This window comes from Crocuta crocuta, unplaced genomic scaffold (assembly GCF_008692635.1).
Source record: "Crocuta crocuta isolate KB4526 unplaced genomic scaffold, BGI_CrCroc_1.0 scaffold124, whole genome shotgun sequence".
Classification (NCBI taxonomy): domain Eukaryota; kingdom Metazoa; phylum Chordata; class Mammalia; order Carnivora; family Hyaenidae; genus Crocuta; species Crocuta crocuta.
Genome location: NW_027551573.1, coordinates 8,790,352 through 8,807,014, shown reverse-complemented (window position 1 = coordinate 8,807,014; position 16,663 = coordinate 8,790,352). Strand labels below are relative to the sequence as shown.

Below are 16,663 nucleotides of genomic sequence, written 5' to 3'. Positions count from 1 at the left end.
TATTCAGACTCTGGTTCTGCTACTTCCTCTCTGGAAGAACGAGGATAAGTCATTAAAGCTCCTCTATGAGATGAAGGGTGAGTGCCTGCCATGTGGTGGGCTCCATGCATGGTGGCTGCTACAGCGCCCTCACCCAGTGAGCCCTCCTTTCGCTGCATGACGTGTGTGCTGCAGCGTCTGCCACAAGGTGCCGTAAGGTCTCTGCAGGCGGGGAGGGCGCCCCTCCTCCCTCTACCACCTGAGGGGCCACCCCAGCACTCGACATGCAGCAGGTGCCCGTTGATAGATGGGGGTGGTGAGGCCAGGGGAGGGCAAGCCGGGGGGGAGGGCAGTCAGAGCAAGAGGAGGGGCCACCCCGCCACCCAAGGCAGGGCTCACATCGGGAGCCCCAGCCCACGTCTCACAAGGTGGCCCTGCACGGTGCCACTCTCTACAGCTGCATGAACGTCTCACTCGGACTCCCAGGCTCAGAGACCCACAGCTCCTTGTTGCCTGCTCCCCACGCGTCCTGGGAACCAGGCCAGCTCGCAGCATGGCAGAGTCAGCTCAGGTGAGGAGCCCTGTCCAGCCACCTGACGGGACTGCCTCTCTCGGGAGCCCGGCGCTCTGCTCACACAAAGGCCTGGAGGTCCCCCAAACCCCCCGTTTTCCACCGCCCACCTTCTAGTTAGGAGCACCCCCACCCCTTGCCTTCCACCTGAGGACACACAGCTTCCAGGCTCAGCACAGAAGGAAAGGTGGAGGGTGGGGGGGAGCACCTTTGAAATCACTGCGGTCCAATTAGCCAGGCTCTCGCCCTTCATGCTTACAAACAGGCACACACATTAACACCTGCTACAAAAGCAAACATTTTTAGATATCTTCATCTTTACCTCCTTGACACTCCCATGAAAGCGCTCTCAGCAGCCAGTGACTGACAGTCTAGTTTCCTTCTTCTACTTCAGCAGGGGGCTTTCAAACAGAAGAAATTAAAAAGCCACCAATCTCCCTGTCAGGCTGAACTCGCAGGGCCCTACCTGCCCCTCGTCAGCTCCCTGTGTCCGCTCACCGCTGGGAGAGCCCCACCACGCACACAGTCAGGGCCAGCGCCTTCCGGGGAACCACCCTGAATCGCCGGGACACTGGGCCCCCAAACTCACGGAGCCCGCCAAGGCTGCAGCTGGGTGGGGACCAGAACATGGTCCTCTCCGGGCGCAGCTTCACTAGAAAAGCAGCTTGGCAATCGCTCTTTTTGCGGAGAACGTGGATGGCGGCCCGGCCGTGGAGAATTCTCATACATTGCCCACAGGAGCATAATTTCATACAGCTGCCTGGGAAATCTAGTCCATATCTACTGAAGGTGAGCCTCCTCGTATCCTACATAGCCCACCAATTCCAGCCCTACCAATATTCCCATTAAAATCATATGCACGTGTTCACCAAAAACCATATGCTAGCAATGCCCACAGCAGTACGCTATCGGAAACAACTCCAGGATGAAAATAACCAAGGTGCCCATCAGGAATAGAACAGACAAGGGGCACCTGGGTGACTCAGTCGGTTAAGCGTCCAACTCTTGATTTTGGCTCAGGTCATGATCTCACAATTGTGGGATCGAGCCGTGTATCGGGCTCCATTCTGGGTATGGAACCTTCGTGGGATTCTCTGTCTCCCTCTCCCTCAGTCCCTCCCCTGTTCATGCTCTCGCTTTATCTCAAAAAGAAAAGAAGAAAAATAAGAGTAGAATAGACAAGATAAATGGTAATGTGTTCACGTGACAGAATATCATATACCAGTGAGATGGGGCAATGTCCAAATATAGGCACTAACATGAAAGAAGGAAAGGTACCAGACACAAATGAGCAGAGACTATATGCTCNAAAAAAAAAAAAACAAACAAAACCCCTGTGCCATCAACATCAGGATGGTGACAACATTTCGTTGGTGGAGGGAGGGGCTGGAGGGGCCAGCAGGGGACTTCTGGGATGCAGAAATGGTCTGCGTCCTCGGCTGGGTATTGGTTACACAGTTGTGCTCGGTTCCTAAGAATTCATTGAGCGGCACAGTTAATGAGTGTTTTTGAATGCATGCAATTAAGAGTTTTGTAAAACAGTACTCAGTCGGCATGGCTGTTTCTAAGACTATAATAAAAAGATGTTAGAGGAGGTGAAGGGTCAGGATGCCCAACACATGCTTGAAGCCTCACTTCTCAGACTGCAAGGGTCTTGGAGAAGGTGATCATACTTCCACCAAAGACCCAGGGCACGAGGATTCTGGAAGCTCCCAAAGCCCTCAGTCCCCCACCCCCAGGCTAGCTCCATGCTCACCAGAAATCCATCTGTGCTCCCCCTTACACGGGGGGCGTCCCCCGCTGCCGGCGAGACCACACCCATCCACGTAAGGCACGTAAGACCTCACAATCACAACTTCCCTCTGCACTTCAGGCCAAGAGGGGACAACACTAAGGCACACTGAAAGTTTCCCTTCTGGAAAGGCTGAATTTTCCAAGGTCCAAAACCACTTGAAGAAGAATGGGAAAAGTAGTGAAATAACTTTGTAAGCATTCTGTTTTGACAATGTGCCTGAGGAATTCACCACGTTTAGTGAGGAAATGTGAGCAGTTAAATCTATTTAATGTCATGACATATGAAATTGAAGCATAATTGCCCCTGAGTGCTTGACAACTGGAAAGCACTTCGTTTCAGAAATGGAGGGAAATTTATGCTGGGAAATGGAAGAGATTGTCAGAAGTTTGATTGTAATGTGAATAGAGCTACAGCTCTTACATTTTACTCTCATTTGAAATGTCTCAGAAACGGCAGCAGTGACTCCGTCTTTTGCCCTAAAAGCAACAAAATGATGATTGGAACCACAAATTTCAAAGCCCGATGAGTGGCCCCAGCATGGGTGGGAGGAAATGCTCTCTTACCAATCATGTGGTTGGCAACATGGATTTGGATCTCTCTCTCGTTCTCAAAGGTCATCTGGCACTTGATGCACTGGTATGTCTTTTTCTGTTTGGAAGCCAAAAAGAAAGGAATTAGATAGTCAGGAAGTGGAAAAGAGCAGAAAGCAAAAGTGCCTGGAGGTCCTCACTCAAGTCTATCCAGAATGGCTCTGGTCCCCTCCCAGTTCTCTCCTGGCCGTTCTCTTCCCACCGGCCTCCAAAGCCAGCTCTCCAACCTGTCGCAGGGGACTAGGCTGCATTGCAAAGGGGGCTGCTGCCCCGTTACATCCGGGGAAATTGCCATGATGGGAGTCACCATCCCAAGGTGAGAGTACACAGTATAACCATGGAAAGGAAGGTGAAGGAGGCTGCCCTTCTTGAAGCATGCTCAAATCTATCCACTCATCCATTCATCTACCCATCATTCATCCGTCTACCCACCCACTGTATACACACACACACACACACACACACACCTATCCGTCTACCCACCATTCATGCATCTACCTACCCACTGTCTACACACACACACACACACACACACACACACACACACCTGTCTACCCATCAATCTACCTACCTATCTTATCAGCCATCTACATATACACACCTACCCATCCACCTATTCATTCATCCACCCTCTGTTTATCCATCCTTCTGTCATCTCCTGCATCCATCTACCTATCCACTATCTACCCATCCACCTATTCATTCATCCACCCTGTTTATCCATCTTTCTGTCATCTCCTGCATCCATCTACCTATCCACTATCTACCCATCCACCTATCCAACCATACATCTATCTTTCCTCCCATCCAACTATTCTATCTCTTTCCCCACCCCAAGGGCCACGTGGCTGAGCAGGGGATACTGTTTCTGCCAGTCCTGGTGCTGATAAGTAACTGAAGAATTCCTCACTTGTCCTAGGCACACGAGGCTGCTGCTGATCCTACAGCTGGCTTCCACACGTAGGAAGCTAATACCAGCTGCCCTTAGGAGGGGGGAGGAGGAAAATGGAAACTATTAGAAGCTTCAGAGCTTCTTGAAGACCCATTCCAAAGACTGCAACTCATTCTCAACAACTAAGCCTGGATGGATGATTGTGAAAACAGCCTCCTTTGGACAGGGGTGGTATTGTCTGGGGGGCGGGGGGGAGTCTGTGGCTGTGGGTTTTTATGAAGGGGACAGGGTGGTATTGGGATCCAAAATATCCAAGCTTTTTGAAGAACACCTCAGCTCTGGTCTGAGATGAGACCTTCCCCCCACCCCCCACCTCTGGCAAAGGGGGCAGGGCTTCAGATATCTTGATGGAACACTCAGGCCTCACCCTCAGCCAGACAGCCAGGATGAACCACCAGGGGGCTCAGCTGCCTCAGCTCCGGGGGTGGCTCGGACCACATGTGCAGTTTCCCTCAAGGAATGGTCCCACCTCCAGGGCTTTGCCCACACTGTCTCCTCCACTCGGAGGACCCTTTCCATCCTGAGGACTCCGTTCAAAGGTCACCTCTGCTGAGAAGCCTCCTCTTCCCACCGCAGGATGAGTTCAGGGGCTCCCCAAGCCCCTGAGCTTATGCTTAAAGCATCCAGTTAATCAGCACACGGATTTGTCATGGCTAATTGACTTGTTTGCGCCCCCACTGCATCGTGAGCACCCAGAGGGCCAGGACGCGCTTTGTCCACCTGTGAGATCCCACGGCCAGCAGAGACGAAGTAGGTGGGAAGCATTTGTTGAACAAATGAGCCAAGTTGCAAATATGTTGCAAAGCACTTTCCTAGGGCAGAAGGAGCAAAGAGAACCAAAGAGGCCTTCTGTATCCTGGATCCTCACCACCCAGCACAGGGCCTGGCCCAGAGGGAGTGCCTAATAATTACTTCACTTGTATTACAATTGTTATTGGTCCTGAGCAAATGCTTGTGGCACGAATCAATGAGGAAACAACTGTCCTAGCTGGTGCTGGGAGCTTCGGTTCCTCGCTCAGCCTCCAGGACTCGCTCCAATAAGACTAGGGCCCTTCCCTCAGTGTTTCAGAAGACCTAGGGGTTCAGAGCAGTGGCCCAGAGGCAGGCATTTTGCATGGAAATGCCAGGAAGTATGGCGTGAGGCTGGAGGACATGTCAGGAAGTAGGACAGGGCTGGAGATTCTGGCCTCACGACAGACAGAGGAGACATTCAGGTCAGAAGAGACTGCAAGGCCTAAGATCTTCGGGGGGGGGGGGATGGCACAGTCCCAAAGCCCCCATCTCAGCTCAACTCCATGTCCTTGCTCATGGAGAGCAATGATCTTGGGTCTCTCCATTCATTGCTTTCCTCATGTGTCCCCAGCCCTCTTGCCGTCAGACAGGAAGTGGAGGGAGAAAGAAGAAGTCAATACAAGAAGGAAGCACACCCAGGAAGCTCCAAACCAAGGAAGCTCAGGGCAGGCCTGCCGGCTGGAAGTCTGTGGAGGCCACAGCCACGGCCAGGCCAGGCCAGTGCAGAGGAATAGCCACAATCAAAGCGATTTTGCTTGTTCCTCCTGGGAGCGGGTAAATGAAGTGGGCAGGATGAGAAGCTACCCCCAGGCTCTTCCACCTTGTGGCCACCCCTCCATGGCAGGAAAAAGACTGTGTGATAACTGGGCCCCTCCTGATGGGGAAAAGGCTCCCAAGGGAGGGGACATTGCCGACCACAAGAGCCTGGGTACACGCGCACACACACGCAGGGACAGGCACGGACACGCCCATGCGGACACACACAGACATGCGTACACTGCCTCGCCGCAACTCACTGTCAAAACACAAGACCCCCAAACCCCATCACAGACAGCAAGCTGCTCCCTGTAACACAGACACATGGACACAACGCCCTCAGAGCAACGGAGGCATCCTCACGGACCACAAGTTCACACAGGTTGACGTATCCAAACTCATCCCGGGACACGAAGGCTTTCAGCTCTCACTGGATCCATCGTGCCCGAACGTGCCCACAGCTGCACAAGTAGCTGTGACACAAGCACACACACAAACCCCCCCCAATACACACCCTCACAGACACATGTATAGACCCCCAAGTGCCCTCATGTGCATCCACACCTTGCCACATACACAGGTTCACCAGCACCAACGTTCACTAAGCAGGTGCATTATACCCAGAGGACCCCACCCCCACCCCCGCACACACACACACAAAGACGGCCCTCTTGGCCTTGAGTGCAAACCCAGGGGTGCCCAAGGCCCAGGGCAGCATGCACCCGGCCAGCGCCGTCTGGTCCTCCCTGTCGGTGGAGGCACAAGCAGGTGAGGACTCTGTCACTCTGCCTCCCTCCAACTGCAACCTAGTCGGACCTTGTCCTCACCCTCTCACCACCTCCTGGGCTGTCTCCCCCTCTCTATCCTCCAGAGACCCCCTCCTCCTCTGGGGCTTCAGCCCCCACCAGGAGACACAATTACAGAAAGACAGAACTTGGCATTCAAAGCACCTGCTGTGCCATAAGCCCCTCCCCAGGGTCCCACCCATGGCGCTCCTGGGCCCCCTGCCCCGGTGCAGCCCCCAGCAACCTCAGAGAGGAGCCCTGGTCCGAGGGAGAACACGCTTGAGACCAGCAGAGACAGGAGATGAGAAGCGAGGGAGAGACAGGAGAGACAGCCCATAGCTACTGAACTTCCATGACTGTGACAGCAGCTCACATTTCCTGAGTGCCTACTATGTGCACGCTCTCTTTATTTGGAAGACTCTCAATCACTCCGTGAGCCCCACTTTAAGGGTGGAGAAAGTGGAATCTGAAGATGCTAAACCACTTGGCCAGAGCCCTGCACGACTGGGCGAGGGGACTGGGATTTGATGCCAGGAGGGCTGCCTCTGAGCCCGTGTCTGAGCAGCCCTTTCTCAGCTCTGTTTCCCAGAACACACTCAACAGCCCTGGGCTAGGGGACAGGAAGCTGGCGTGGCCTCGTCAAGGCCTCTAAACAGTGTGAGAGCACCCAGTCTGCCCCACCTGGCATTGTGAGGACCCGGGGAGTTGATGGAAGGCTTGGGTCTGCCAACACTGGCCCAGAGTTGGGGTGATGCTGTTATTACCCATAAGCAGAGCACAGGCAGGGGGCGGGGGGAGGGAACCTCAACGCTTCACGCTCCAGCCAACAGCAGCCTCGGCCCCACGGGAACCCAGTCCTCCGAGAACTGGTTGCTATGGATACACTCCCGAGGGTCCCAGCCTGCCAGCCCCCAAGCCCTTGCACAGCCCCCAGAGTCTGCTCTTACATGAGTGAGTCCTGGGGGAGGGAGGGTGGGCAAACAGACAGCTGGGCCCCTGCCCCCCAGGCGTGCCCAGGCAGGGGGCAAGGCCCCAGAGGCCGGGCCTTCACTGGGGACGGTCCAGGCTTTGTCTAGCTCCCTTCTGCAAACGGCCCATCTGCCCAGGTCTCTAGCTGTGATTGTCTGCCCCCCCCCTCTCTCGCAAGGCCTGGGACAGGGAGAGGAAGGCCTGCAGGGGCTCCCAGAAAACAAGCCCCCTCGGGCGTGAATCCCTGAGCTGCCATGCACAGCTGTGCGTCCCTGAGCCTCCGGTCCCACCTTTCTGAGCCTGGATATTACCTTTGCCAAAACAGAGGTCACCGCAAGGCTCCCAGGTTGTTGTCATGGAAATGACATAAGAGCCTTTGCCCACACAGTAGGGGCTTTATGAAGTGGCAGCAATGTGCAATCCAGAGCAGAGGCTGAGGAGGGGGAAACTCCAACAGCCCAAGGCTCGGGAGGCTCAAGAGGCAGCCCCGGGGCTGTCAGGAGCCCTAGAGCCACGGTGGGCAGTGTGGGAGGGCAGGGATGGGGCTGGGGGCACCTGGAAGGAGGACACGCAGGGCCCCAGCCCTGCCACACTGTCCCGTGGTCTGAACGAGAGGGGTGACCACCCTGGACCCCACCCCGGCCTGCAACCAGGAGGGGCTCCGGAGGAGCCAGGCAGAATGCAGGTCAAGAGGTCAGCTGTGGCACCACACTACCTGGGTTCAGATCCCTTCTCTGCCTCTTGAAAGCTGGGGCCTAATGACAACCCGTCCTGTATCCTCGTTTCTTTGTCTGTAAAGACAGTGTCACAGTATAGATGTAAAGTGCTCAGCACATCCTTATCGCTCCGTAAGTGGCAGCTATGATTATAAACGGGAGAAATAGTGATGTTCACTGTGTGTCTAGCACTTCTGCTCATGTAGACCTCAGCGTAAAACACAATATTTAACAACAGATGAGGGGCCATCAGAGCAGATGCTCCTTAAAAACCCAGAATGGGGGGCACCTGAGTGGCTCAGTTGGTTAAGCCTCTGACTCTTGGTTTCGGCTCAGGTTTTGATCTCACACTCTGTGAGACTGAGCCTTGCATGGGGTTCTGTGCTGACAGCATGGAGTCTGCTTGGGATTCTCTCTCACTCTCTCTGCCCCTCTCCTGCTCGCTTTCTCTCTCAAAGTAAATAAACAAAAACAAAACAAACAAACAATAAAATCAGAATGGCCCCCCAGTGCTTCCCAGGTGATGTCAACTCTGGAGATAGACACTGTTACTACTGCTATTACTGTTGCTCTCTGGCTTTCCAGGAGAGGACAGAGGCCTGCAGAGACCAAATCCCTGGTGGGTCCTGGAGGAGGGAGATTTTAACCAAGCCCATCTGATTCCAGGGCCCAAAGGCTCCCCATCCACCTACACTGGCCAGCCAGCAAGCCGAGACTGGGCAGAGCTGAGCAGTGGTGACCGGGGCCGGTGCCCAGGAAGTCACAGGTCATTTGAGAGATGACCTATGGGACCCTTCTCCAGAGACCTGGCTCAGTCCAAAACCTTGAGAGGGTGAGGTGTTACAGGCCCAAAAGGAAGCTCTCCACTCCAGATAGGCCTTTGAGAACAGGCCACAGGCCCCCAGCAGAACGCCCAGCTCTGCTCTCAGTCAGGAGTTTCTCTCTCCAGCCAGGGCAACATGGACAGGCCGTCGACCCACTGGGCCTCAGTGGGGAGCCGGGCCAGTGGGCCCCCAACGTGTCCCTTCCACTGGAGAGTCTCCTTTGACTCTCCTCCAGCCCCTCTTCCCTCTCCTCACCCTCAAAATCCCAGAGTCCCAAGAGCCAGCTCTGACCCCAGCTCTGACCCCACAGTGAAACCCCCTCAGCTACATCCCTCTCTTCCAGCAGGTGGTCCTTCCCCAGATCCCGCCTCCTCACCCACGGCGCCAGCAGCGGCCCTCAAGGGAAAGACACTCCCGAGACCCACTTGGCACCTCCTCAGTCTGGAAACAGACAACAGACTCAGTAGGAACCCCGGGCCTGACTGCCAGACGTCCAAGAGCCAGGCAGGCTCTGGGCCCGCCATCAGGTGCTCCTTGGCCTTGGCACCCAGAGCCCATGTGGACCCTCTCGGAGCCCGAACTGCCCCTGCGTCGCTGAAACCTACCAGTTAGGGGCCTGTGATCTCCCCTAGTCTGGAAGCCCCCAAGGAAGGGTCCATTTCTGACCCTCCTTGACTACCAGGCACATACTCGGTGCTCAGGACAAATCTGAGGAATGAATGAATGAATGAATGAATGAATGAATCAGTCAGTCCGTCACTAATGAGAACAGTAACGGGATCCATCCCTAAGGACTTCCAGGCACCAGCAGCCGCACAACTATAATGATGTACTGTTGATGATGACCTGGTGATCACAGCTCACATGATCAGGCCCTAACTGAGTGCAAGTCCTGAGCCCTGTGTGTGGATATTAGCTCTATGGACTACCAAAAGATTCCTAAATCTGAAGTCCAGAAAGCAAAGGGACTTGCCCAAAGAGCCTCAGCAAGCAAGTGAATGAGTCCACCTCACATCTGTAAGAAAGACGACAGCCACACGGAAGGAGCATTTGCTGTGTGTCAGCCAGTGCGTCAGGCCCTTTACCCATGTGACATCACAGGTCCCCAAAAGCAATCCCGTGAAGTCCAGTTGTCCTTCCCCTTTCACAGGTGAGCACTTGACAAACGAGGCTGAGAGAGAGAAATAACATCTACCATGTCACACGGCTGAGGGAAATGGCAACCCTGGGGATGGCCTCGGAGTCTCCCGCAAAGCGGACCTGCCTGGCGGCTGCACGACTGCACTGCTTCTCCGGGCTGCTAAAGGGACCGACACCAGGAGACACAGAGCTCAGGGGGAGCCCCAAGGAGCAGGGCAGCCTCTTACCCGGGGCACTGGCGACGTCTGGGCGCCTTTCCGGGGCCCACTGGTCTCCGGCGTGAGGTCGCGATGGTCCACCTGCATGTGGCTCTCCAGGTCCTCGGCACTCTCGAACTTGACGCTGCACTCCGGACAGCGGAGGCCGGCGCAGGGCCGGTCGGCGGGCTCGGGCGGGGCCAGGCTGCCCACCTGTCCGTTGGCGCTGCGGGCCATGCAGCCGGCACAGAGGCCATAGGGGAGCCCGTTGACGTCGAGCTTCACCAGGTCCTGCTTGCTGCGGAACTCCTTGAGGCACAGGGCACACTTGTAGAGCTTCTGCAGCCCCTGGCCATTGGGGGAGGACGCGGCCGAGCTGCCCGCCAGCTTCTGCATGTGGAAGGTGCCGTGGATCTTGAGCTCCAGCGTGGAGGTGACCGTCTGCATGCACACCACGCAGCGGAAGCCCGTGAGCGAGTTGCGCAGGTCGGGGTGCATCTGACAGTGCTCGATAAACTCCTCCTCGCTCTGCAGGGGCATCTTGCAGATGCGACAGGTGCCTGTGTCCAGGCTCTTGCTGTGGGTCACCTTGTGCTCGGTGAGCGTCAGCAGGGAGGGGAAGCGCTCGCCGCAGATGGGGCACATGTAGTGCTTGGCGGGGCCCCGGTGCGTCTGCAGGTGCTCCCGGAGCCCGTTCTCCGAGAAGAAAGTCCGCGAGCACACGTTGCACTTGTGGCTGCCCTTGATGAACTCAGCCTTCTTGCGCGAGCCGTCGTCCTCCCCGGGCCGGATGTTGTGGTCCCGCAGCCTGTGGTTCTGCAGCAGGACCTCCATGGTGTAGGCCGCCCCGCAGATGTCGCAGCCGTACATGGGCTCCGACGCATCCACGTCGTCCTCGCTGGCCTCGTGACTGTTGGGCGCCTCGGGGTTCTTAAGCAGCATGCCCTGCAGGTCGGCCGGCTCGGCCTTCTTGCCGGCGGCGGGAGGCACCCCGTTGGCCGTGCCGTTCTCGGTGGCGGCGTCGAACACACAGTGCTTCTCCCGCAGGTGCTTCTCCAGCAGGATGATGGCGTGGAAGGCCTTGCTGCAGAACTTGCAGTTGTACTTCTTGCTGTGCGTGGTGATGTGGCACTGCAGCTCCACCTCGGTGCTGAAGGTCTCCCCGCAGAAGATGCACTTGTGTGCCTTGGCCGGGTTGCCCAGGTGGCTGTGTTTGACGTGCACCTGCAGGTCGGCCTCCTTGCGGAAGTCCCAGTTGCAGGCCGTGCAGCGGTACATCTTCTTCTCGTTGCTGTGCTTCACCGCCAGGTGCACCTGGATGGACACCTTGGAGTCGAAGACCTCCTGGCACAGGGTGCAGTGGTACAGCACGAACGTGTGCATGTCGAGCAGGTGCTTCTGCAGGTCGTCCACGGAGGAGAACTGCTTGTCGCAGCTCTCGCACACGTAGTGGGTCGACGTGGTCATGTAGTGCACCGTCAGGTGCTGCAGGAGGGACTCCTGGGAGTCAAAGTCCTCTTTGCACTGGGGGCATGCCTGCTTCCGCAGCAACAGCTCCAGGTGCAGCTTCAGGTGGGTCTGGAAGCTCTCGAAGTTGGAGAACTTGAGGTCGCACTGATTACAGGGATACTCGCCATTGGAGATGGAGTTGGCGCTGGCCGAGAGCCGCTGCCGCTTCGGGGAGGACACCTCCACGTCGGACGAGACCGGGCTCTGCTCCGCCTTGGACTTCTTGCTGTGGGCGAGCGGGATGTTCTTGTGATTCTCCTTGATGTGCTTGGTGAGCTTCAGGATGGAGCCGAAGATGGGCGAGTTGGTGCAATAGGGACAGGAGTAGACCTCCATGAAGGACTGCGCGGGCTGCACGACCGGGGACTCCAGCTTGGCGCTGCCGACGCCGCAGTGAGCCTGCTGGATGTGCTCCGTGAGGGAGGACTCCGTAAGGAAGCCCATGGAGCACTGGTTGCAGAAGAAGGCGTTATTGCCGTCGGGTGGGTTGACGTTGGGGCCGCAGTGGGAGACGCGGATGTGCTCCTGCAGGCTGTTGATGTCAGCAAACATCTCGGGGCAATAGTTGCAGTGGAAGGCGGAGATGTTGCCGAACTGCATCACGGGGTAGGCGTGGTTCTTGTGCAGCTTGCGCACGTGCTCGTTAAGGTTGTACAGGGTGGGCATGGAGTCCAGGCAGATCTGGCACGTGTGGCTCTGCTGGGGCTTGTCCGCGTGGATGGTCTTCAGGTGGATCTCCAGCACGGCCAGGCTGTTAAAGTCCCGCTTGGAGCAGTAAGGGCAGCTGTAGACCACCTTGGACCAGCCCTGCCCGTCATCCCGCATCTTCTTCTGGCCCCGCAGCGGCTTCAAGGTGGAGTCCGGCGTGGAGCCGCGCTCCACGGAGGCGCTGGAGTCTGGTGTGGCACTGCTCATGGAGGCCACGCTGCCCAGCACGGGGTCGGGGCTGACGCTGTGGTTGCTGGAGTCGGGCTGCCGGTGGCTGTCCAAGTGGCAGTAGACACCCTCTACCGAGGAGAACTGCTCGGGGCACATGGGGCACTTGTGTTTCTGGTTGGCGTGGGCTTGGTGGATGTGGGCGAGCAGGGCGTTCTCGTCGACGAAGACCTCGGGGCAGTGGATGCACTGCAGGTCGGCCTTCTCGGAGAGCTGGGGGTGGCGGGTGAGCACGTGCTTCTCCAACTCCTCGGTCTGGCTGAAGGTGTCCTCGCAGTAGTCGCACATGAAGTCGTCCTTCTTGGCCTCCTTCTCCGACTTGGCCAGGTGCTCCTTGTTCTTCTTGTGCGCCTGCATGTGGCTCTGCAGCGAGCTGGTGGAGGAGAAGCCGCGCTTGCACACAGTGCACTTGAAGGGCTTGCTGGAGCTGTGGGTCTTCAGGTGGATCTTGAGGTGGTCGCTGCGGGAGAAGGCCGCCTCGCACTCGTGACAGTGGTACTTCTTGTCGCCCGTGTGCAGCTTGATGTGCCGGTCGCGGCTCCTCTTGTGCTTGAAGAGACGGCTGCAGTAGGTACACTTGAACGGCAGCTTGTCGCTATGGATCTGCTCGTGCCTCTTCAAGTAGCTCAGGCGGATGAAGGACTTGTCGCAGAACTGGCAAGGGTACGGCAGGCCCGTGCCCCCTTCCTCCTCGCCCAAGCCGAGGTCACACCCATCTCCGATCATCTGCGTGGGTGATGCAACATCCTTGCTGGAGGGAGACGAGGCCACCCAGGAGAGTTGCGGGTCGTCGTCACCATCTGCAGGGGGAAGGCGGAAAGGAGATTAGAGGCAATTCCCAGGGCCGCCGAGAAACAAGGGCAGAGCCAGCTTCCCGACAGCTCGCGGGCTGAGGCTGTGCAGCTGGCCAACGGCTGCGGGGGAGTCAGGGGAGCAAGGCCGGGGGGCCGGAAGCAAGTGGACACGGGGACCGTCGGTCGGTGGGAGGGGGGGTCAGAGGGGTGGCAGGATACAGAGGGGACAGGCCTTTCTCCTCAGCACCACCTGCCTGGGCCTCGCTGGACGCCATACGCCCCGGGGGAGGTGAGGTCCCGGGCACTTCCCTGATGGGCCTCGGGATGCAGCCTGGAGAAAGTCACCGGAAATGACCTCACAATCCATCAGACCCGCAGGCCAAAAGGAGGCAAGTCCTCAGCTGATCAAGACCTGGGGATTGACTCCCCCTCCAGCCCCTAGTCCTGGTGGGAAATTCCACTTGTCTTTAGGGGCAAAGGCAAAACCTTGCAAGAAAATGAAATGCACCTTTATCGAATGCTGCTTCACCACATGTGGGGAGGGAGCTGGCTCTGCTGCTTCACCGAGCAGACAGACTTATGAGGTCCAAGTCACGGGCACATGGCATCAGACCCAGCAGCACAAGCAGAAATAAGCAAAAGGTACTTGACAAGGATTTGTGGGGCTCCCAGCACAAAACATCCTAAGGTAGGGGTGCTTGCTCTGTTCCCAGGGTCCTGAGAGGTGGCCTGATGTGGGGCGATTAGGGGATGGGCCAGGGCCCAGATGGCCCCAGAGCGCAGAGTCCAGTGGGCCCTTAAGCCCACCTTGGCAGGTGGGGGAGGCCGTCCTTGCACAGATGTCCACATGGCCCAGCCTCCCCAGCCTCCACTGGCCCCATCTAGCCTCACAGGAAAACTAAAGAAACTAGGGGCTGGCCGTTTCTGGAAAAACAAAGGCACACAGGACACTGTAAACAGCTAGTGAAGTTCCCCGAGCCTTGGTGGGGGTTGGACCAAGCCAGCCCAAGCAGGGAGCGAGTTCCTCAGCTCAAGTTTCCCATCAGGTGGATTTAAAACTTAATAATGAATGAAACGGACCGCAGGCTGCTACGGGCAGGGGAGAGACAAACAAAAGCTCAGATTTGGCTGCACTGACCTTGCTCTTGTAACCCCAAGGAAATAAACCCCTGCCCCCGCCAACAGAGCTTAGTCTCCAGAAAAAGCCTCACAGGTGTAACCCAGAAAGTCGGGGCCGGAGGCAGCCCAGATCCTCCGGAAGGGGAGAGCAGGGGGCCCACAGTCCCAGGCACAGGCACACATAAACACACTCACACACACAGTCACACACAGCCACCATGCTCTGCACATGCACATCCGCTCACACACCGTACTCCCCCTACGGTTCGCACACACGCATGCACACACATACATGCTCACTCACCTGCAGACACGTGGTCACACTCGCCACAGCCACAGGCATGGCCGCGGCCCCAAGGGTCCCGCACGCCCAGGCTCTCACAGCCGCCTCTGCTGTCCCAGGCCAACCGCCAGACTTTACAAGAGAGTAAGCCCAGCTGCAGGGTCTTGAGGGGTCCCTCAGGGCTGGCTCTGAGCCTGCTTCTAGACCCCACCCACCATCCCGGTGTCCACCCTGGCCCCTGGCCCTGCCCCTGACCGTGTGAAGATCTGCCTGACCCCAGCTGGCCGCGACGGCAAAGCTCTGCCAGGGAGGATGAGGCTCTCTCCAAAGCTCGCAGCCCCGAGTCCCATACCTCCCGGCAGCCTCTGCACCTCTGACGCCCAGCCGCCCAGCCCGGCACGGGGAGCCTCCCAGAACGTCCTCCTGGGGTGAGGGCGCCTGCTCCCCTGGGGGCCTCCCATTACAGGGCCCTTTGGACGGGAAGGGAAGGATGCAGCCGCTGCCACGGCTCCTCCAATTAGATGCGGTGGGAAATGCCCTGGCCCCTGCCTGGTGAGTCCCAGCTCTTGCCAGCTGGGCTCCGCGGGGCGCAGACAAAGGGACCCAAGGGAGGAGATGGCTGGGGCTGGGGCAGCTGGGGGACCTGCGGGGCCCCCGCCCCCTGGCCAGGCTCAACTGGCTTTTTATTATTTTGATGTCTTTGCTCAGACACACTCAAGCTGCCACGGAGCCCTTCCTGTGTGTCTGGTGCTCTGCTAAGTGCTTTTCTCACAACCACCGCTCAGACAGGAGCCAGGGCCCCTCCCACGGCACAGGCGAGGAAACTAAGGCACAGCCACAGAGACTTTCCCCAGGAGATGGATGACAGCAGCAGGACTGCCCACAGGCGGCCCCTCGCCCAGCACGTGGGTGTGGATGGATCTCCTCGGGACACTCAGAGAAGACGGCCGCTGCACAGGGGAGAAAGTCATGGGCTGGGTCTCCTTTGAGCTCTCCGTGACGGCAGCCCCGCTTTCTGCGTTCAGGGAGGGGCCCCCAGAGACCAGAGAGGTGCAGGCACTCAAAGGGCTGCTGAGTGGAGGACACAGGCTCGAACCCAGGTCAGCTCAAGGGTGAGTGAGACAAGGAAGACACTGCCCGAAAGATCTAGCCTGGTCATGTCCCTCGGCCAGTGTTCATTTGCTCCCGAGCCCTGCACCCCTCCCCCCCAACAGAGAACGAGAGAAGAGCCCTGCACTCAAAACCCCTCTCCTCCATTTATTCATCAGCCCAGGTGAATTCCTCTTAACCTCTCAGACTCAGTTTCCACATGTGAAAAAAAGAGAACCATCGTGAGAAACAGATGAGAAAAATTAATGCGAAAAAGCACTATTTGGGGCGCCTGGATGGCTCAGTTAAGCATCTGCCTTCTGATTTCAGCTCAAGTCATGATCTCACAGGTCGTGAGTGGGAGCCCTGCATCTGGCAATGTGCTGACAGCACAGAGCCTGCTTGGGATCCTCTCTCTCTCTCCGTCTCTGCCCCTCCCCTGCTGGCGTGCACTCTCTCTCAAACACATAAATAAGCTTCAAAAGTATTTTTAAAAATAAAACTTAACTGTTAAAAAAAGAGAGAGAGAGAGAGAGAAAGCACTTATCTGAAATGTCCAGCAAAGGCACATCTAGAGACCCAGAGAGCAGACTCGTGGTTGCCTGAGGCTAGAACAAGAGCAAGAACGACTGCAAACGGGGAAGAGCCATCCCTGGAAGATCATGGAAATGCCCTAAAACCAGACTGCGGCGAGCGCCGCACAGCTCTACTAAGTTGCTAATTGCTCGCTTAAAACAAGTTAAGTTTATGGTGTGCAAATTATACTTCAACGAAGCCGTGAAACGAAAGCACTATTTGGCCAATAATAATAATTAGCACTAATTAGTACCACGAGTGCTAATAATACCAGTAGCTGCATTTCTTGCG

At 57.0% G+C, this 16,663-nt stretch overlaps 1 protein-coding gene across 2 annotated transcripts in view; it reads right to left on the bottom strand.

The window, feature by feature from the left end:
- Positions 1–16,663, bottom strand: part of ZNF423 (zinc finger protein 423) — a 325,192-nt gene that overhangs the window by 125,638 nt on the left and 182,891 nt on the right. The window contains exons 4-5 of one of the 2 annotated variants that reach the window (XM_077751410.1): positions 10,097–13,311; positions 2,909–2,993 (exon numbers count right to left, since the gene is read on the bottom strand). In XM_077751410.1, the coding sequence (XP_077607536.1) occupies positions 2,909–2,993; positions 10,097–13,311 (3,300 nt within the window). The remainder of the gene's footprint in view (positions 1–2,908; positions 2,994–10,096; positions 13,312–16,663) is intronic. The other variant, XM_077751409.1, reaches the window with a different exon arrangement.